This window comes from Gymnoscopelus microlampas (assembly GCF_963454915.1).
Source record: "Gymnoscopelus microlampas genome assembly, chromosome: 7".
Classification (NCBI taxonomy): domain Eukaryota; kingdom Metazoa; phylum Chordata; class Actinopteri; order Myctophiformes; family Myctophidae; genus Gymnoscopelus; species Gymnoscopelus microlampas.
The window spans coordinates 21,569,795-21,592,600 of record NC_139944.1 but is presented as its reverse complement, the minus strand read 5'-3'; the positions used below and the strand labels follow the sequence as shown (position 1 = coordinate 21,592,600).

The 22,806-nt window shown below is 43.0% G+C and overlaps 1 protein-coding gene and 1 pseudogene across 14 annotated transcripts in view; both read left to right on the top strand.

The window, feature by feature from the left end:
- r3hdm2 (R3H domain containing 2) overlaps positions 1-22,135 on the top strand; it is a 93,444-nt gene extending 71,309 nt beyond the window's left edge. For all 13 annotated transcript variants that reach the window (XM_084063310.1, XM_084063308.1, XM_084063305.1 and 10 more), the window contains 10 exons: positions 3,949-4,242; positions 7,621-7,756; positions 9,851-10,008; positions 11,675-11,814; positions 12,950-13,050; positions 13,395-13,564; positions 14,595-14,739; positions 17,000-17,094; positions 17,809-17,893; positions 18,360-22,135. In XM_084063310.1, the coding sequence (XP_083919436.1) occupies positions 3,949-4,242; positions 7,621-7,756; positions 9,851-10,008; positions 11,675-11,814; positions 12,950-13,050; positions 13,395-13,564; positions 14,595-14,739; positions 17,000-17,094; positions 17,809-17,893; positions 18,360-18,697 (1,662 nt within the window). In that variant the 3' untranslated portion in view covers positions 18,698-22,135. The remainder of the gene's footprint in view (positions 1-3,948; positions 4,243-7,620; positions 7,757-9,850; positions 10,009-11,674; positions 11,815-12,949; positions 13,051-13,394; positions 13,565-14,594; positions 14,740-16,999; positions 17,095-17,808; positions 17,894-18,359) is intronic.
- LOC311049422 (protein disulfide-isomerase A3-like) lies at positions 989-3,023 on the top strand (annotated as a pseudogene). The gene is made up of 2 exons: positions 989-2,136; positions 2,752-3,023. The product of its transcript is annotated as a protein disulfide-isomerase A3-like (transcript).
- Positions 22,136-22,806: the final 671 nt, after the last annotated feature.

Here is a 22,806-nt window from a genome sequence, read left to right as displayed (position 1 = left end):
GAAACAAAAAGAGGTTACCTTTCTGTGATGCTCCAACTAATTTTGGATTGTCTGTGCCAGGCATCAACACTCCAAAATAGAAGCTCTGAGAGACAGGTTTTGCCGCGTCCAGTGTGGCTGCAGCCGTTGTAAAAAAAAATTATCCGTTTGATAATGCAGGGGTCTGCCTCTTGCAGTGTGTCAGGGCCTTTACACTGCTGCTGTCTTCCTGTACGGTCATATTCTGTTGTTTGGGCAGTGCAACTACGATTGCTGGAAACTGTGATTTACTCAAATTAAAGACCATGACACACTGAAATCGACACGTGTCATGTAAGTCTGCTTGTTCACAACGTCTGTTTAATTTAAAAAATGACTTGTTTCTATTTCGGATGGTCTGTCTGCATGTGCTCCTCGTCGACACTCCAAAATACAAACAAGCTCTGAAAGACATGCAAACAAGTTTTAACGTGCCTACTTTGACGCCTCCAGTGTGGCCACAGCTGTTGTAAACAATGATTACACGAGTGTCTGACACTTTGAGTGTGTCAGGGCCTTTTTCGAGTTAATTTCACAGTTCACACACAGTCTAGGCCGTATCTACAGACTTTGTAGTTGTTGTAAAGATTGTCTTGAAGCTGATATCTCTCAGTACCTTACACAGTTGCTTACACAACACTTTGCTCCTGTTACAGTCATGATATTGCTCTAGTCTAGACCCTCATGTAGGACTTATGTTACATTCACGTGGCTCAGGCAGACACGGCGAAGGACAACAACTTCACTGTGACACTTACGTCGGGCATGTCCAGGGCCATATATGGGCATATAATATGCCGATTTGCAGTGACGTTAGGCATGTCCAGTCCATATATGTTCTTTAGTCAATGTTGGCCTTTATCTTGTTATTTAAAGGGCTTTAACCGACAAAGTTTGCAATTAGTAGTATTGTATTGTGCAATTAATCAAGTTTATTAATTACTTCACAGCACAGAGGAACTAAGTCTAAATGTTGAAGTGGCTGTTTTTTGCTCTTCTCGTCGGGTCCGCACTGGCCAGTGATGTGCTCGAGTTCACGGATGATAATTTTGACAAGAGCATCAAAGCTCATGAGCTCATCCTGGTGAAGTTCTTCGCTCCCTGGTGTGGCCACTGTAAACGACTGGCACCCGAGTTTGAGACAGCTGCCACCAGGCTGAAAGGAATCGTCTCATTGGCCAAGGTTGACTGTACAGCCAACAGCAAAGTCTGCGGCAAGTATGGAATTGGTGGCTACCCGACTTTGAAGATCTTCAGGGATGGAGAGGACTCGGGTCGTTACGATGGCCCCAGGACTGCAGATGCTATTGTCAGCCAGCTTAAAAAGCAGGCTGTACCAGCTTCAGTGGAACTCAAGACTGAAGCAGATTTTGAGAAATACATCGCAGACCATGCTAGTGTTGTTGGGTTCTTTGCTGACAGTGGAGGCACATCCCAGGCTGAGTTCCTGAAGGCAGCCAGAGCTTTGGGTGCGTCTTACCGTTTCGCCCACACCAACCTAGAGTCTCTGCTCCAGAAACGCAGAGAGAGAGTCGTCCTGTTTCGTCCACCACAACTGCGCAGCAAGTTTGAGGACAGCACAGTGGTGTTCAAAGGGAAGAAGTTCACCAGCATCAAGATCGAGAAGTTCATCGAGAAAAACTTCTTCGGCATGTGCCCTCTCATGACGGATGACAACGAGGACCAGCTTAAAGGGGAAAAGGACCTGCTGGTGGCCTACTATGATTTGGATTATGACAAGAACCCTAAGGGCTCCAACTACTGGAGGAACAGAGTGATGAAGGTTGCCAAAGGTTTCCTGGACCAGGGGAAAAAGATGAGATTTGCTGTGGCTAATAAGAAAATGTTCAGCAACGATGTGTCGGAACTGGGTCTGGATGGGAGCTCAGGAGAGCTGCCTGTGGTCGGCATCCGTACAGAGAAGGGACTAAAACATGTCATGACAGAGGAGTTCACTCGTGATGGGAAGGCCCTTGAGCGATTCCTGACTGACTACTTTGATGGTAATCTGAAACTTATCTAAGCCATTGCTGATCCCTGAGAACAACGATGTACCAGTCAAGGTTTAGTGGCTGTGAACTTCGACTCCATCGTAAACGATGACAGTAAAGACAAGGGGTGTTGTAAAAAAAACGATTATCAACATTCAAAATCGATTCACAATTTCCAAAAATCTTTTTTTATTTTTATTTTAATTGTTTCTTTTTTTTGCTGGTTAAAGTTACAGGAGTTTTTACTCTATGGTGTTTGTGATATGAAATGTAAGTATTATCATGTCTTCAATCATATTCAAGGGCTTTCTTTAAACTAACTCCAGTCACTTTCAGTTCAGTACAGCTGAGGTGTGTGTCTGTCACTGTCCAGCTGACGCTCGTTGGCACTTTTTAATGTTACTTGGATCGAAGCAATTATGTTGTGTTTCTGCATCAAATCGAACTACACCTAATCTAAGATTCCATCAAAGCCAAGATTTTTTAAACAACCCTCTCTGGTATTATATATTTTAGGCTACACTTGGTTGTTAAAGTCAAGATGAAAACAATATATTAATTTGGATTGAACTGTTTGGGATTTTTTTTTAATGAGATTCGATTTTTTTTACATCTTTTTTTCTGGGGCCTTTTCTGCCTTTATTGATAGTCCACGTGAAGACCGGAATTGAACCCCGGACTAGGTATCAGTCATCAGAGCCCATGTGGTACGTACCATAACCACTTGGCGGAGCCCCCACAGCAAATGCATCTTGATTGATTTCTACGCCCCCCTGGTGTGGCCACTGCAAGCGACTTCTGGAGCCTAAATACAAAGAATTGGGAGAGAAGCTGACCGGCGAGCCTAACGTTGTCATCGCTAAGATGGACGCAACAGCCCCGTAAGAAGTCAGAGTATTCTCCACAATCGACTACTCTATACCTGCTGGACAGAAGCAGAGCCCAAAGCAGAGCCCCGAGATAAACGAGGGAGGTTGCGAGGTCAACGACTTAAACTCCAACCTAAAGAGGTAGACCACCAACCCCCTGATTGTTCAGGAGAAGCCAAAGAAGTTGGAGCTATACAATGTCAACTTCCTCAAATGAAAACTTGACCATCCCTCTTTTGGAGATTTGGGGAACAGAAAGCGAGGGATAAGGAACTAAATTGTATTCCAGTTTCTAAGTGAACTATCAAATGCTCTGAAAGTGCGGGGTCACAATGCCTAGGCCCCACTCCCCTGTTGCTCTGGGATTATTACTGTGATAGGTTGAGGGGTGGTGGCCAGGGCCTGCCTGATTGCAAAAACAAATCAAGTAAAACAAATGTTAGCGAAGAGGGATTTTTTTTTTGTACTCTGATCAATAATTAAATGTTTCTTTTTATTTTTTTACAAAATGATACTGTTATTGTCCAGATCGCTCCATGTTTTCTCCTAGTGTGAGGGAGCTAAGTAACATACTTGGCTCCAACAAACTCACCAAAATGTAAGTTTTTCGGTGTCCACCACTGCCTGAATCCATGTGAATGCAGCATTATACTTGACATGACATGGTGACATGTCAAATACAAATACACATGACAAATACACTTGACATGACATGGTAGTAATGACATTGTACATGACATGGTAATAATGACATTGTACATGACACAACAAAGAAACTCGCCCTCTAACCCTCACGTTATTTTATTACTGATCCTTTTTGTGAATCATTATGCTTGATTTTTTAAATAACTGATTTCTAGAAATCTCAATTAAATTTCAATATGCTAGACAATTAGCCATTGTACTGAATATAAAAATTATGGAATGACTTCCAAATGAGTGAAATCGGTGAAAAGTGTATATGTTAGCACACACACAGTACAACAGATTGCAATAAAATGTGAATATCATATTATTATAAGCCTCTAATCCTGACCCAGCAGCACTAACACCATTCTGGTCTCTTCCAGGGAGAAGAGCTGGCGCCCCAGTTCAGCCAGATGACGCTGAGTCGGCAGGGCTCCAGCGAGAACCCCGAGCCTCCCCCCATGTACCAGCCCCCTCCCACCGTGCTGACGCAGCACCCCCCTCCACAGACCAGTTACATCATGGCCACTACGGGTCAGCCCATGGCCCCTCCGTCTGGCTACCAGCCCAACACTGGCCACCCCCATCCTCCGCCCCCTCCACCTCCTCCGTCCCAGCCTGTCATGCAGGCCCCACCACCCCCCCAGGGTTACATGCAGGCCCCTCCGCCACAACAGGTATGATGGCTTCCTCCACAGCCTAGCCCTTGGCATAACAGAGGGGTTAGGTGAGCCTCAGGACTCCTCAGACTGGCACTTACTTTCATGTGACATACAGTACAGCACCCAATAGGCTCTATGCATACAGTAGCAGCCATATTGGAAAGAAATTGGGCCTCTTCTTACTTCCTTCACAGGTGTTACCAATGATACTAATGAAGGCTCTGTTCCATTCTAGTCAGGGTGCTGATATCGTGCATGTTGGCTCACTAGAAACACTCCATTTTGGTTCCCAAATGGCCCCTTATGGTGGGTGTGTAACTCTGAGAGTGTACAAATGGACCCGTAAGGGTCCATTTGGTTCCATTTGTACACTCTCAGAGTTATGGGGGTCCTTGAAAATAAGACAACCACTATGCCACACTAAGTGGAACAGAGCCTTAATTAGTATTATTATTGGTAACACCTGTAAAGGAAGTAAGTCAGAGGCCCAATTCATTCCCAATATGGCTGCTGTGCATAGAGCCTATTGACACCCCTAGGCCAAAAATAGGTACTAAAAAGAATTCACAAATACTACTAATAGCTGGCAATTTTTGCGGACGCCATTCGCTACTGATACATGACACCAGTCTGCACAGAAATTAGTTATATTTTATTTTTATTTATTTTTTGTTATACCAAGTAATTCCTCCCACTGCTTGCCGCTGCTGCTGTACTGTACCCTACTGGCTCACCGGCCCGTGGGGAGCCCCCACCAGGAGAATATACAGTAGCACCTCCACGCTACTCCTCCCATTCAATATTCCCCGCTGACAGTCTGTGCATGTTGCTCATAATTACAATGACAGTTACATGACCAAATATAACGGCTTGAAAGTGAGAATCATACCCTGGCTTTCACTGAAGCACAGGTTGAGAAAAGTCTGATTGTTCTTATCGTATCTATTTAGCGACGTACTGGCAGTGGCCTAGCTGCAGAGCCACCTTCCATGTGGCAGCATTTGAAACGATGTCTACTGTATAATCTTACAGCGTCCATTGTATTATGTCTTGGTGTGTAATGGTCATGCTGACTCGCGCATAGTGACAGCTATTTTCTCTTTCCATTCATAGCGATCCAAGCAGTCGGGTTGTTGCGGGTGTGTGATTGTGATGTATAAAACCAGAATATAAAACCAGAATTAGGCAAATTTTGGATGCCTCAATTACCTCAGTCATACAGCGAAGCATCAGCATTCAACGAAGCTGGAAACATTAACGTTCGCTTTCTTCCATACACTTGTAGCCAGCTTAGTTCACCAGTACGCAGATTGAGTGAAAAGGTGTGAACTGTCAACGATGTGATTCCCTGTGACGTAGAGGGGTTGGAGAGTGTCGTCTTCCCACTGAGCAGAATGCTGCACGTTGCCTTCACACTTGTGCACTAAGCCAGTCAACCAGCCAGCCAGCATGTCACTCTTCTGCTCTCTCCTTGCTCACCCTATCGCTCCTTTTCATTAGCATTCACTAGAGAAGAGGAGAGGCAACTCAATTGACCACTCAGGAGGGTGTGTAACTACTGTTCAGATCAATGTAGAGATGGCAACTTGTGGACCATACCGGTGTCAGTTTATGTCATTGTAGATTTAGGGTTTGTTTACAGTGTCCCATGGTCATTAAAAGGTTACTGAACATAACAGAATAACTGAGTCAGTGTTGGCTAAACATCATTGCATGGATGTTTGAGAAGAATCTCTTCTCCAGGGAATATCTTCAGCTAGACTTTTTAAATCAGGCCATGCTTTAACATCTATTAAAGTGCAGTGATGACTTAACTTTGACAAACTATTTGGTAAACTATGATATTTTGAAAATGGGCAGCTGTAATATAAAGTATACTGTGAGTCGTCGTAAATGCGCTAAACATGCCAGACTGCTCGATGTTGTCTTTAAGCCACTTGCATTTCATTAATATCAGCATAAACTGGGACTTACCTACATCTCAGGATTAATAGAGAATCAAGGGGTAGTGTAACTCGAAGTAGATTGCACTGAACATTTTATTTTGTAAAGAAAACATTTTCTTTTCTTTTTTTTTCTTAGCCATAGACGTCTTTGGTTTCCAAATAATTACAACATGCAGTGGTGACAGCTCGCAAATGTAGACCTTTTAAACTTTATTTGGCATATTCTGTACAGCAAAACAATTTCCCTCCCTCCTCCAGTTTTCTTTTTTCTAACACGTCTGCAAGTTTCAAACTTATCTACCCATCCTTTGTACTTTTCATCCCTCTGTCTCCATGCCTCTCGCTCTCTATCCCCTTGTCCTCTGATGTTCATACGGTATTGACTGGGAAGGGAAAGCACACAGTGGTGGTGTTTGGTGTGTGGGTGGACGACTGTGGAATAGAAGAGCAAATATTGACACCGCTGCAGCCCTGCGGACGCCGGGCTGCGTGTGAGCCATGTCATGTATGCAGATGAAGGCAGAGGCAGCAACCATCGATCCTCCTAACTTCCACTTACTCTCTCTCTCTCTGTCCTTTTGATGTGCCTGTAGAGATCTACAGTATAGGGATGTTGGGGAAAGCGAGTAGCTGCATTTAGCCCAATTATATGGGGCAGTTACAGTACTTGCATCGCAAGCAGACAACTAAAGGGAAGGAGCTTTTGACAATTTTGTATCTTTTTTAATCCTTTTCGAGTAATGTTTTTACCCCTTTTTTTCTCCCCAATTTAGTCGTTATGCCAATTGATTCCTCCCCACACACATTTATGTGTTATCACTGCTGTTGTATCGTACTGACTCACCTGCCAGTGAGGAGCCCCCACCGGGAGGATGTTGAATAATGTTGCTTGCCAAAAACTGATGAAAAAAAGTCTGTTCAGTTTTGTTATTTTCGGAGGTTTGAAGCTACGCTTTTTAAAGATCAGCTTCATGGCGCTCAGGAAAGGCGAGAAATGCTTGTCTACATAGACATTTTATTGAAACCTGATGCTAGTCCTTAGCACTAACACTGTATATGTGAATTGGGGTGCAATGGATTCCATTACAGGATTTTCCTATCCTGACTGTCAGTCCCTCACATTTCACTTACTCATTTCTCACGCCATTTGGCATCTAAAACAAAACAAAAAATCTGCTTCTCACCATATTGTTTATATAAATTGCCAACACTGTTACCTGATTTATTCTTAGTTGTTGACGTGTCACGCACCTAAAATAGCCAGTCTACAAGCTCACATCGCATTGCAGCACGACGTGTTGAGTGCTTGTCGATCCGCTATTTTAGGTGCGCAACATCGGTGCGCAACTACAGTACGTGTAAGTATAAATCAGCACTTTTTCGTCTCTCGAACAGCTGATGTAACTGTTTACTCTTTCTTTCTTCTTTTCTCACTTCCCTCGCCCAGATCCAGGTGTCGTTCTATGCCCCTGGTCAGTACCCCAGCTCGGGCCAGCAGTACCGTGTCTCCCAGCCCATGTCCCACCAGGTGTCTTATCCCACCCAGCGCACACAGCCCATGCCTCAACCCGCACAGCAGTCAGGTTTGTATATATTTATTTGTCCTCAACTATTCTATAATTAACCCATTCAATCCAGGAACGCATCTACATGTCTTTTGAATCCTAACAGGTTTCTGAAAAACGTATGTTGCTATAATATCAGTGGTGCTCAACTTTTTCATGTCAAGGACCACCCAAAATTATATGTATTTGGCTGCGGACCCCCATCTGAAAATATTTTGTTCCAGGCCAGAAGCAGAGATTTGAGTAAAAAATATTCCCTTTAAAAATATACACATATTCAAATATTTGCACAAATGTTGAAGATTTTACAAAAATAGCAGATCTACAAGCTTATGAGCTTGTATATCTGCTATTTTTGAATAGCCAAAGTATGAAATAATGGTTATAGCTTTAATCTGAAATGACACAGATGTGTTCCCGGTCTTAATGTAACAGGTCTTAACAGTACCAAATCAAATTTAGCTGGCACCTTTCAGTAGGGGTGTTGAACAGAAGGAGTAGGACAGAGGAGCTCCCAGTGAGGTCTCCTCAATGACAGTTGAGCCAGTAAGGAACAACAGCAGTGGCAAACCACAGAAATGTGTGGGGAGGGTTAATTGGCATCATGAGGTAAACAATACTTGGCTAATCTTTCACTTGTCATTTTTTCACAATAACCATTCCACATGAATGTGTTTTTGACAACTTCTCTAAACACTATTAAACGCTATTTTTACTTGTGAGTGTCTGCCCCCAAAATGTACCTGAACTGTATATATTCATTCATGTATTTTAAAAGTGAATAAATACAGTTTCTGACAACTTGTTGCGTTCCAAAATATTCCCGGGTGCTAGTGTACAGTAGGACCCAGCAGCGTTACAGAGCTACCAGAGGTATTGTAGCGAAAACTTTCTTCCCAACCATGTAAAAGTAGCGTTAAAAAGGCTGAGCTTCGGGCAGGTACTGTGACACGTTCAACTCTCCAATCAAAACCCAACAACTTCTTCCGGTGATTGTTATTTATTAGCCCAAAACATAAGGTCCAAAAAATGTTTTACTGAAACTTCTGAAAGGCAAAATGAACATAAACGAAACGTAGCTGAAACAGAAAGCAAATAAAAAGAAAATATTGTATTTGACTCACCCTCGACTGACTGACTTGACACACCTGATATGGCACAAATCAACAGATAAGGAGACTTCACAACAGGAGCTAATTAACACAAATGAGACTATCAAATCAAAGAGTGAGCAACCAAAATTAAAAAGTGAAAACACAGGCAAAAATATCTAAAGAGGTGTTGCCAAAAATACTACTAAAATGAATGTTACACAGTATGACTTTAAAGTACAGTGTTGTTTGTTTAACTTAACTCATATTTCCATGAACCTCATAAAAAGAGAAAGTTTCCATTCATATTTATTGCCCGGAATGCCATTGTGAACTGATTTTGATCAATTAATTAAATAACAAATTGCTAAATTGTTCTGCATGTTTGATAATTATACCAGGTGAAAGGTGGATTTTAAATAACCTTGAACCAGCGTTGTTCTGCCAAGTCAAGTACACTCTTACCAAAATAGATTTCTTTCTACTCGGAAAAGCCAGGCAACATTACCCTTCACCCTCTTTTCATTACACTGGCAGGCAGACAGTGTTGACTAGGTGAATGGACGCTGGCTCGCAAGCAAGGCCTGCTAAGTCTTTGTTAACACTGACGGTAAACAAGACTTTCCAACCAGGCTGTGTTCTCAAACATAAACTAGCTGTTGTGAAAGTTTATTTTGGCAGGGTGCGGACTACACAAGACCCTTTTTGTATGGGAACATTTACAATGTGTCATCCACATTGGCTGGACATGCTACAGATTAGGCCTGATGATTAAGCATGTTGGGACCGTCTAGACTTGTCTACACTGTTACAGTATATGAAAACAATGCCTTTTGGGGACTGAACAGCCATGCTATCCTTTATCCACTTTCAACCTGGTGTCTCTATTTTGGGCATGTCATCATAGGCAAACATTTTCATAAACTGTCAAGATTGTCAAAGTCGGTTTAAAGTCTGGAAAACGTCCATAATACAGTGCATGTCTGAAAGTGACTTAACTCTCTGTCTGATTCCCCCCCAGGTCTGCAGGCCATCATGCCCAGCCAGCAGCCTAGCTATCAGGGCATGATTGGGGTGCAGCAGCCACAGAACCCTGGTCTGCTTAACTCCCAGAGAGCAGGCATGGGAGGGCAGATGCAAAACATGATGGTCCAATACCCACAGATGCCCTCATATCAGGTACAGTACTGGTTTTCTAAGTGGGGTCTGGGGACCCCCAGGGGTCCTTGAGGGGGTTACAGGAGGGTCCCCAGCAAAACGAGGACATTTTAAAAAAAAATCTTGAAGATATTGATACCAATAAGGCTCTAAGGATGACCGGTCTGTCTGTTCACCACTTTGGTCCTAAACAACATATCAACTAAAATACCAAGTTTTCACACAAGATGGCTCATAATTTAATATCTAGTTGGGTGTAAGGAGCAGCCTGGACTGTAGGGACTGCTACTGTTTTTTTTAATGTCTTAAACATAGTCAAACAAGTCAAAACATAATCATAGATGAAAGGGGTCCCATTAAGGGCAAAACCTCAAGCACACTCTGACGAGCAAGGACTTAATTTAAAAGCCTGTAGTTAGACAGCAGGGCTAAACACATTTTAAAACAATAAAAACACCAAAGACACCGACTGGTTTCGACAACACCGTCTCTTCCTCAGGGCGTGGCTATAGAGGACTGTCACAACAAGTTGAAGCCCTCTTATACTCCCTGTGACCTAAGGGACCAATCACTTCTGTACATCACAATTCAAGGCTAAATGCAATACAATTCACTACACTGCAATACAATAAATGGCCATGTCTTTTGTGAACCTATACAATGTGAACATATACAGCCTACAAATACAGTGTAAGACATACAAACAACAATCAAGGTCACAGTGTGTTGTACAGAATCTGTGTCTCTAATCACCTAATTACAGGAAAGGTTTAAAACAATATCCTCATTGAGACCAGGGTACGCCATAGCATCAAAAGAAAAAATCCAAATGTCTCTCTGAAGCAACCGTCTCTTTATGTGCCCTGTTTGAAAGCACCCACACGAGCAGTTGAGGCGATACACAACACAATTGATGAACTGTTTGCATTATTGAGTCTCCATGGTCTGAGATCTTTAAATTATTTGTGTTGTATTACATTAGAGCAATGGTTACAGGTGGTTTTCAGTCATTTATAGGTTCCTCTTCAACCGATGGCTCTTCCTCTTAACTGGTAGATCATTCTGAGTAAGTGTCCTTTTAAAGAGGGAGCTCTTTTCAAACAAAAGTTGGGGGGATGTTGAAAAACCTTATTTAAAGACTTCTGAGGATATCCCAGTTCGATCTAATGATTTATTTGATCTGTGAGGACTGTTTACTGTAACACATTGAAAAATACACACCAGTAGGCCTGTCACAATTTTACTACATAATTGTCTAATCGCAATTATTTTGAGATAATCGCAATTATTTTTGCATAATCGTCTTAATCGTTTCCATGTTGAAAAAATGTCAAATATGAAAAAGCAGAAATGGCAATAAGCTTGTAGATCAGCTATTTCCGCTATTTTTACATGTGTAAAATTATTAAATGTAAATAATTTCTGTTTATATATGCAAGTTATTTGTCACGTGCCCAGTGCATTTTTTGATTACGAAGCATAAAAGGCAAACAGAAATTATTATTATTCATGTGTTCCAATGTTCAATGGCCAAACACACAATTAAATCGTTAATCGCTGTTATTTGAGTGACAATTAATCGTCAACTTATATTTGTTATCGTGACAGCCCTACACACCAGAAGTGTCTTTTCCTCGGTCTGTTTGATGGTTGTAAAGCAGCTGTATATGTGGGGTGTTGTGTCCAGGTGCCAGTGGGTAACGAGCCCCAGCAGGTGGTGCAGCAGCAGTACCAGCAGCAGGTGATGGTGCCAGTCAGCCAGTCTGTCCAGGGGCCCATGCCTGTGTACTACAGTGTCATCACCCCCACACAACAGAACAGCACAAGGTATCACATTGGTGTCCATATCGTCGCTGTCCGGGGGAAACCTGGAAACCATGTCCAAAACCATTGGTTTTTATCATTGTGACCAAAGAATTTAAAATGGTGAAAATCCATCCAAGATCCATAAGCTCAAGCCTGTAGATGTGCTATTTTCACTACTTTTCTTTCCCTTTATTTTCACTACTTTCTTGTATGACAAAGTAGGGCATTAATTTACAAACAAAACCATGAAAAGAAAAGAAAGAAATATGGAGATATGAGGTTTCTGCCCGACAGCAACGATATAATATATTGGCTAAAAGAAGGCTCATTTATACTTGGTCGTACGACCGCGACGCTCAACAAAAATGACGTATTTTCAGTTGATCAATCAAATATTGACCCTGTCACTACATAAATTTACATAAATGCCAATGAAAATAATAACAATACATTTATAATAGTATTTTTTGTCATGCGACACGGTTTTGCAACAAAGGGTAAATTTGCCTCAAGGCTCCGTTTGGAATGAAATCCACTCTGTCTTATAATCCACAGTACCACAATGTTATGAAAAGCAGGGAGTCCTGATCCCACATTTGTATTTTAAATGATAAAGCTAAACACGTTTCCGACTCGCTTGCCGCAAGTTGAGATCAATGACAGCTCAAAATATATGCATACAATATATACCGATCTTGTAGATCAGATCAGGACTTCCACAATGAAAAGCTATGTGCTTTGCGTAAACCTTTTATCCAAAGATAGGAGTGTGAGATTATTCTTATTGATGTGTCTTTGTAAATCTGTACTAGACATTGTTACCTATTTTATTTTATTTTTTAAATCTTCCTGCATTTGGTCTTCTCCAAGCGCATCCACAGTCATCTTGCTAACATGCCTGCTAAAGCAAAACGTAAGCATCATAATTGAAGCTCAGTGGTGCGTATAGCCGTGTATGAATGTGATATGCCTACAGATGCCTGACAAACACTAAACCCTGTGTGTGTGTGTGTGTGTGTGTGTGTGTGTGTGTGTGTGTGTCATTCCTCTGTGTATCTGTTTGTCTGTCCTGTTCACGCTCTCTGCGTTTCACATCTGTTTTTGTGCATCTCTGCATGCGTGTCTTTCCCCATCCATGTGTGTGTTTGTCTGCCAGTCCATCAGTGGGTTACCTGCAGCCCCCCAGCTCTGAGCAGTACCAGATCACCCAGTCCCCATCCCCCTGCAACCCTCAGCAGATGCAGCAGCAATATTCAGGTATGTGTGGTTGTGCCCAGGGGTGGTTTAGGAGATAAGCCTTGCAACGATGTGGGCTACCCACTGTGGCCTTTACAAAAATTGGTTTCTGGGGAAAAGGTTAGACAGAGGTTCACAGGGTTCACCCGTTCCACGCATCCTTAGTAAAGGATTAATGTTTAAAGAACATCTGGAAAACAAACTTGTCACCGGGCTTTTACGTGAGATTGACCTTTGGACAGCCAAATAAATCACGGATGATGCTAACATTTCAACCTCACCTTGGTTTGTCTCTGTGTACTCAGGTGGACAAAACAGAGTGCACATTGACATTTTGTGTTCTGTATTGTATGTGTGTCTCTCAGGAGTGCCGCCCCCTGGTCCTGGGGTGATGGTCATGCAGCTCAGCGTCCCGAATGGGCCACAACCTTCCCAGAACCCTCCTTTGGTGCAGTGGAACCCCTGCAAGTACTACAGCATAGAGCAGAGGCCCAGCAAGCCAGGAGAGCTCTACAAAACTGACAACACACCACAGGTACACGCACACACATAAAGTCACAAGAGATCACCTATTGATAGCAGCAATCCAGTTATAGTCCCATCTTCAGACCACGTCACACTGACAGGTATTTACAGGCATTTACACACGGGTTGTAAAATAACCCGACTGCTCATGAGATGCTATGAAAAATAAGTCACGGCACTCCCACATTCAAACAAACTTTCAGCTGCAGTTTTTTACCTCTCCTTTAAATATGTACTCCTTGATTTCTGTTGTATGTAAACCGATTGATCTCAAAGCCCTGCCCCCAATTGCTGTGGATGGAGCACTCGTCGACGCACAATGCCATCCATTGCTTGGCAGTGCGTGGCACTAGCTCGCCTTGTGGCTCGAGGTATTATAATTCTATTTTTAGAATTATAATACCTAAACATTTTGTCAGGCCATTCATTTTGTTTTTGCTTTAAGGTGTCCAGTCATTCAGGCATGTCACCTTGGAGTGGGAGATGTTGAAAATATCCATCTCCAAAACTCCCGCCAGCTGGTTCGCACATGCGAGTGAACCAAAACAAGCGTTCTGAAAACAGGTTTCGAATCGCTCACATGCAACCAGTGTGCGCTGGCGCAGTCTCACAGTTTATATTTAAATAATTGGTATATAAAACCATGACATCTCGCGAATGCCATACTTGTAACCTCTCTGCATACATGTTTAGTCTGCAGGTCATGTTTAGTATGCATCGTGTATGTCTGCCAGTGTTAACCACTTAAACCATATACTTAGTGTCCCCCAGAGATCTGTACTTGGGCCCCCTCCTCTTCCCCCCTCTACACCAAATCTCTTCGACCAAAATAGCCTATCAACAAGCTTGTGTTGCAACGTGACACATTGTGAGCTTGTAGATCTGCTATTTACGGCGAATGTTTGCCTATTACGGATGGATGCCTATTATAGATGGATGTATCCATCCATCCATTCATTGTTTTTCCTTGGTCTCTGTTCTCTTCTATGTATTTTCTCACCCTCTTCCATCCCTCTCCTCTCCTGTCCTGGGGCATCCAGGCCAGTACTCAGCTGAGCAGTCCTCTGGCCTCCCCTAACCAGTCACCCACTCCGTCTCCCTCTGGGAATGTCAGCAGTGTCTGTCCTGGCCTGGGACCCCTGCCTCTCCTCTCCCAGTTTCCCCGTCCCGGAGGACCAGCGCAAGGTCAGATGCACACCTACAGTATACTGCACACATTTACCTCTTTCTCTCTCTCTCTCTGTGCCTCCCCCGTGCTGAGCAGCTCTGGCCTGACGTCACTCACCAGCCGGTCCTCCTATTAGCCAATTTTAATATAGGATGCCGGATGGGCATATGCCGATTTGCGCTGACGTCTGTCATGTCCAGTCCATACTGTATATGGGCATATCTGCACGCCCAACACATCCTAAACTTTATGTTGGTTTCCCTCCGTTTTCATATTGATGGTCAAATTGGGTGGCCCATAGGCATGCATGAAACACTGACACGTACTAGACTACAGACATGAATAAAATACTACATACATCTATGTACACCTAGCCTGACACTCAGCCTGAATTTTCATTTCGTTTCACTCCATTATTCAGTCTGAAAGCCCTCTCAGTGCAGCCGTTTTCTGAGATGGGGGCGTGCAGCAGTATCGACTATGGTCAGAAGTCTTTTAACCCTTGCTCTTTCACGCTCTTTACTCTCTTTGTTGACTCTTTTTACTTGTCACCCATGTTGGTGTTGGCCACAAACCAAAGGGTTTTGTCCATCTCACCTCCGCATGACTCCCACATGACTGGCACCTTTCCCACTCGAACTCCTCACAGCCACATCGGCTCGACCGTGGCGTAACCTCTCACCTAGAACACTCCCACTGAGTCCATGTCATGACTACAACCACACACACATACTATAGCAGGGGTTGACACGAACGCCTGCCCGACTGCCCGTGGCAGGTAAATAAAACTTGCGGGCAGGTGGGGTTTGCTTTGGGGTTGCCCGACCGGGCAAGTGCGCGTTTGAGTGGGGACGAAACCGTCTTTAGTTCGTTATAAACACAACACGAGATTTCAATCTAAACACCTGAACGTGGCGCTCTGTCCTCTCTCTCTCTCTCTCTCCTTTTTTTTTTACAAGCTGGGTGTTATTTGTATAGTATTTGTCAGCATGCCTACCAGTGATGATAACGGTTTACTCACCAGCTTCATTGTAGAGATCTTGCGGCGTATGTTGGGGTCATAGAACACTAGCCTCAGAGAGTCCATTTAACCCAATTATTTAAACCACTTATTTAGAAGTGAAAACCAATGTGAAAGTTATTAACTAAATGTTTACATTGCTATTGTATTGGAGGGACAATCTGAACAAGCTTGTGAGGAAGGCCAGCTCTGTATAAAATACAGTATGGTAATGTAATATACAGTATGGTAATGCATCCTGTTCTCTTTATCATTGCTTCATCTTCCAGGAATGACCTACTGTACTTCAGTAGTTGTGTTTATAGTGGTATGTGGCTCACCTTTACATAAGCTATTGTATAAAGTTCAAAAATGTGTAAACAAGCTTCAATGGCTGAATACTATGAAAAGCTGCTTTGAGGTGTCCTTGTGCCCAAAATCTCTACAATAAAGCCGGTGTGTAAAATGTTAACCAAATACTACGAAAATATGATTGTAAGAAAAAAAGGAAGACAATTCTCCTTTATTGACCACATTGCACTCGTCTTGGGTTGTCTGTACATTTAGGGTTAGGGTTCTATAACTGTATCTTTTATCCTGTATATGACTGTACATTTTAAATTAAAGTAGGCCTCTCCATTAACCCCATTCAAAGATTTTCTAAAATAGACTATCTGCAAGCTCACAATGCATCGTGACTTGTTGTGAGCTTGTAGATCTGCTTTTGAAAAGTTTTGGATTTTTTTGTTGAAAAGATTGACCTATGACGACAGGGTGAAAGTGGTCACAAAAGTCTTATTCATTTTGAAAATGACAAAGCGCCAAGCCCTATTTACAGGCACTGAGTGTGGTGCCACAACTAAAGCAATGGTTCTCAACCTTTTCTGGATCAGGACCCACTTGAAAATTTCAAAAGCATTCGTGGCCCACCCCATCTCACCACAAATAGTTAAATGTTCAGAGGGGTGGGCCACGTGCATTTTCAGTGCATCGATCGATCGTTTGATCAATTAATCGATTGTGTTCCGGCTTGGATCAATGGAACTAACCTAGTATACTCTAAGTTTGTATTTCATTTAACAGTATCACAAGTGACTATAGTAATGCATCATCCTTCAGACTGCCAGCTTTGTCTTATTTGCTGTGTGTTCTCATTGCTGGTGTGTTGTTATTCTTTCTTAATGGGTTCCAGTCTCAGATATGTTCTGCTGAGACAATTGTACTGACGAGCATACACTGACAAGCTCCCATGTTGTTTTTAATTTACGTGCGTTTAGGTGACGGGCGCTACTCTCTATTGGGCCAGCCTATCCAGTACAGCTTGTGTCCTCCTCCCCTCATGCACAGCCAGTCCTCCTACAGCTCACATCAGGTACTGGTGGACATATAACCACTTAAACCCTATATGGTTGACCGGAGTCCCTCAGGGCTCTATACTAGAGTGTATTTTTTCTTTTTCGCTCTGCATTAAATATCTTCACTGAAAATAGCTGATCTACAAGCTTACAGCGCGTGGCGTTGAGATGCGTTGTAAGATTGTACATCAGCTATTTTCTAAGTTTCCCCCAGAATACTGATGCTGGGGTTTACCACATTAACCCTGGCAAACCAATTTTGGGCAAATTTCTCAAAATAATTCAATGTTTAAACCCTATACTTCATTGACTGGGGTCCTCCCAGATCTACAAGCTCACAATGCATCTCAACCTGTTCAGGAACATCAGGGGGAGTGAGCACAGGGACAACTGGGCACTAGGAAGAGTGGGCACTAGGTGCACTGCCTGTGAGATTGAATTCTTTATTAACAATGTATTGTCCACGTGGCCACATTTCCCTAGTGCCCACTCTTCTTAGTGCCCAGTTATTCCGGTGCCCACCTTTCCTGGTGCGCACTCTTCCCAAAAATATGGTGCCAGATGTCCCTAGTGCCCACCCTATCCTAAATCCACACTGATATATCCAGTCGCCACCCAGAGGTCTCTTATCGCGTGTGTATACCCCCATCTGCTGTCTCATGGTATTATTACACTCTTTATTAGCAGCTAGATAACGTCTTGCTGTGTTGTTGTGTTGTGTTGTGTTCCAGGGCCAAGGAGTAATGAAACATGGGGCTCGAGGGAAGAAACCCAATCCCAGGTCTCTGTCGACAGACCTGGGTATAACTGATGTTGGTAAGAAACATGTAGATCTGGTGACCTAACACCACTTAATCAGCCTGTTTGATTTCCACTCCCTAACCCCCAAGTGTTTTAGTTTTTTAGATAGCATGTTATTTAGACTGATGCTACTTGGTTTACCTGTCATCCTAGTTTACTGAGGTACTACACTGTACCATTTGATGTACAGTATGTGTTTACACCTTGCTTATTGTCGCTCTGGATAAGAGCAATTGTAAATTGTAAAATAGCCATAACCTCTGGCTTGGCCCCCTATTGCGAAATGACTTTAAAAGAGAAAAAGGAGAAAAAAAGAACAAACGGCTCGGTTTGTTTTTCAACATTACTGAACATTTCAAAAAATATTATATTATATTATATTATCATATTATCATTACTTTTTTATATTTATAAAAAAGATGTTTTTCAATTGATCCAACTCTCTCTCTCTCTCTCTCTCCCCCCCCCCTCTCTCTCTCAGTGGTAAGTCGAGTGCTGGAGGTGACGGACCTACCGGAAGGGATCTCGCGCCCCGAGGCTGAGAAGCTCTTCAACCAGCTGTCGCTATGCGGTGCCAAGATCCAGTGGCTGAAGGACCCCCAGGGGGGGCGAGGAGGTGCAGGGATGGGAGGGGCGAAGGGCGACGCCGGCGGCCACGACCCGGCTCACCTGTACACGGTGGTGGCGGTGTTCCCCAGCACCATGGCTGCACAGAGTGCTTCCTTCAAACTCAACAACAGTGGGCCCAGCCTGTTCAAACTGAGGTCCGCCAAAAAGAACTATGACCTGCGCGTGCTGGAGAGGGCCAGCTCCCAGTGAGAGGAGGGGAGAGAGAGAAACGGAGTTTGGGGGCCGGGGGGGAAGAGAGACACTCTTTGTGTGGTGGAGAACAGGAAGGAGGGCTGACGAGGGACTGCTCTCTGTGTCAAAAGGAATCCTGGACGATGATGTGTCAAATGTACAAAAAGAAAAAAAGGGAAGAAGGTGTGAATCACGAGGTGGCTGTTTGTTTGCAAAAATGACAATTTTTTCTTTTTGTTTGTTCTATTTTATTTTGGTTTTTGTATTTATATAACTGAAGAGCACACAAGACACGTGAGCATGTGTTTTCAACTGTTGCCGTGGAATGTGTGCTGCCATTATCACACAAAGAAACCTAAACGCACATGTGATGCCCCATACACACTCGCAACATAAAGGCCCTCATTTATCAATCGTAACGTAGAAACCAGGGCAGGTCTGACCGCAGGAGTCGTCTCACGACGGGGCTCATGCGTGATTTACCAAATGGTCATATCCTGCCAATCACAGCGTAAGAATGGTTGGCTGTTGATTACGTGGCGGCTGAAAACAATCGTCATTTAATGATCACGCCCTTAAATATTTTTCTTTCAGAAGCTTTGAGTTACAACATGAAAAAGTGGAGTACAGCCATCTTCTCCGACATGTAAAATTGCCCCAGCAATCATCTCTGTGTGTAATCATTTTAGAAGCGATGTGGTCCCATCTCCGCCGTACACTGCCCATTTGGGTCTGTGATCCACTGGCTGTATTGGAACCTCCACTGGCACCCCATTATCGCAATAATAATATTGCAATATGGTGCAGAACCCCACAGACCCAGAATAATTTGACACTTTTCCTATTTTGGCACAACCTGCACTCCTGCTGCGATGGTAGCCAGAAGAAATGACCAGATATTCCGTGAGGGAGTTGTCTTTTTCAACCTGAACTTGAATCATAACAAAATATGCTTTGAATATAAATTTCCCCCATTGCTGCTGAGGATGTATGACTCCAGCCCTGCAGTGTGCCCTGGAGACATACTGTATCTGTATGCATATCCTCTCGCGTCTACACGCACGTATACCAGGCATGTAACGATTCACTCAACTCACGATACGATCCTTCAACAAAATTATTTTCCATGCTACATTCTAGGCTTCTAATGAAAACTGCTTATCTGGAGCGCCTCAGTGTGGCTGCAGAGTTAAATGAATAATAATCTAATTTAATAATTTAACAATTGTATCAGACCGCTGATATAGCGAATTTCATTGATATGAATCAATTAATTCTTATCTAATCAGTCATTTGGAGCACCTCAGTGCCCTATAGAGTTTAAATCAGACAGTTGACAACGTCGTCAGACGGGGGAGGTAAACGGTATAGTTTGGACCATTCATCAATCTAATAAAAAAAATGTAGGCCTACATGCGATGCACATTTCCCTCTTTATGCAGCGCTAGTGCATAGTTGTTTAGATTTCATAGTCTGAGAGGACGTTCGGCTGGGTGTTCAGTGAGTCGCAGGCAGAAATTACGGAGCCCCAGAAGGGTCAAAATAGTAGCTGGTGAACAAGGAAGGGAGTCTCGATTGTACCCTCTGCTGGTTGCATCGCGATACATATTTTATTTCACTGATTTAAATCGATTTTAATCGTCTCATGATAAATCGTTACATGCCTAATATATACTGTAGGTTGCCATTGTCGAGAACTGAATGACCATTAAACCTCTTGTTTAAATGGGTGACTGATTTAAGGATCGGAACTAATATGTTGGATTGTCACCTGTTAATCGCAACTACTTATTTATGTTAGGGATGCATAGGGTAATGTTGGAGGTAAAGTTTAGTAGAGGTAAAATAAGTGGCTGCTACATATGTTTAGATACCTACAGTATCAAGATTGCCAGACAGTATGTTGCAAGCATACGATACGATTTGCCTACACAAGCTGAGACTCGACGTGAGTTTCGAGCGTTAGCTGGGCTTGCGTGAAAATTGATGACTCATTGATAAATGCAGAGAATTACGTTTTTGGGGGTGTGCACAAGTTTGATAAATGAGGGCCAAAGACCCGCCATGTAGAAAACGTTCAAACACACAGGTCACACACACTCGCACACACATGCTCACTCACTGGCGCAGGCAACAGGGTCACGTAGCACAGTGGTTCTCAAAGTGGGGTCCGGAGACCCCCAGGTCTCCTTGAGGGGGTTCCAGGGGGTCCCCAGCAAAATGAGGTAATATAGCACTCAAAATCAGTTTAACCACTCTAAACCTATATACATTGGCTATTTGAAAATAGCCGATCTACAAGCTTGTACATCGGCTATTTTCAAAAGGATCTTAAGATGTAAAAGATTTTGAATATTTTTGAAACATTTTAACAACACAAATTTTGTATGGGGGTCCCTGGCACAAAGTATTTTCAGATGGGGGTCTGTGGCCAAATACATATTAACTGGGGGGTCCTTGACATAAAAAAAAGTTTTGAGAACCACTGACGTAGCACATACACAACCAACACACTGGACAGTCGACCTCAGTCAAACCTCCCCCTCTGCATCCTCTTCATTCCTCCTATTCCCCCTCACCCCTTTCCTTCTTCTCTCCTTCCTTGCCTCCTCCACTCTCACATCATCCCAGCAGCCTCTATTAACCACATGAACCCTAGCATCCCTATTCTGGGCATGTCATTATAGGCAAACTATCGGAGAAGATTGGTGCACTGGGAGAAAATGAGGGGGGCCAAGGATAGAGCCTTGTGGGACCCCCGGTTAGCAAAGTATGTAGGGTTTAAGTGGTTAAAATCTCTCATATTTATAAACTTTCATACGCACACGTCACATGCTCCCGCTCTCTTTCTCTTCGTGCTCTGCCTTTCGCTTCCACACTTTTCTTGGCCATGTCTCATGCTGCTCCGCCCACTTCTCCCTCCGTTCCGCTCACGTTCTCTTGCTCTCTCTCTCTTTCTCTCCTCTTTCGCTTTCTGTTTGCCTTACTGCTGTTGTGGATTTCTGTATTGCGCTGTTCTTTTTCTCAGAAGAGTATTGGTCTTTCTTTGGTTCGATATATTTATATAAGTGATGTAAGGAATAAATGAAATCTATATATTCAGTGATATTTTCTTTTCTTCTCTTCTCCCAGTGGATAAGTTTAGGCCTTCCTTTATCCCTGACCCCCTTTATCCCCTCTTTCAACCCTTCTTTTCTCCTATCTTTTTTCCCATTCCTTAGCCTCCCAGTGCCCCCCTGCACCCGCCCGCCTGTCCACCCACCTATCCTGTCCCCTCTGTCCGACCCCCCCACCCCCCTTTGTGTTTGCGTTTTTTTCGTTGACAGCTGTGCAGAACGTATCAGAAGAAGTAGTTAAAAGTGCACAATGATTGCATACGTCTACTGTAAATTTTATTTAATCTGTTATATTTTTTGTTTGTTTTTAAAAATATAAAAGTGAAGAAAAAAATCTATCAAAAACATGCCATTGTCTTGTGTCATTCATTATCTGATTTCCTGAAATAGCCTGTGAAAGCCTGTATATACTGTATATACACACACAGCTCTGGTACCCTTTGTGTCAGATTGTTTTGTCTTATCTGATTTAGCTGTTGTAAAACAAAAACATTTGTTAAGAAGATTGTGCATTGTATGCATAGAATGCAAGGGTGGCAATGGAGCTGTATAGTGTGTGCGCGCATCATGCTATAAGTGTTATTGATTTCATGGGCTATTTCTGGAAATGCACATTTATGGCATATTGTAATTTGCAACTAGGTGACAGATATTGGAGGTAATTTAAATTGTCAACTCTGTTTACTGCTGGGGTGAAATCAGAATGGCATTGGCCTTATGATTTCACACTCATCACTCTTAACTTGAAGTCACAGGCTTTGTAGTCGTGCATGAGATTCGATGCCACTATTCAGACAGGCTGGCATTCTGGCATCTTAATTTAATAACTTTAATAACTCTGAGTCGTTTGTTTGTTTGAAATGTGTGTGTGTGTGTGTGTGTGTGTTTGTGGAGTTTCCTGTAGCAGTTTTGCATTTCATTAACAGGTACAGTATAATGGTTTATTTTGTAATGACAGTAATGAATGCAGAGTAGACAATCTTTATTTACAGTCAAAAGGACAGTTCATAA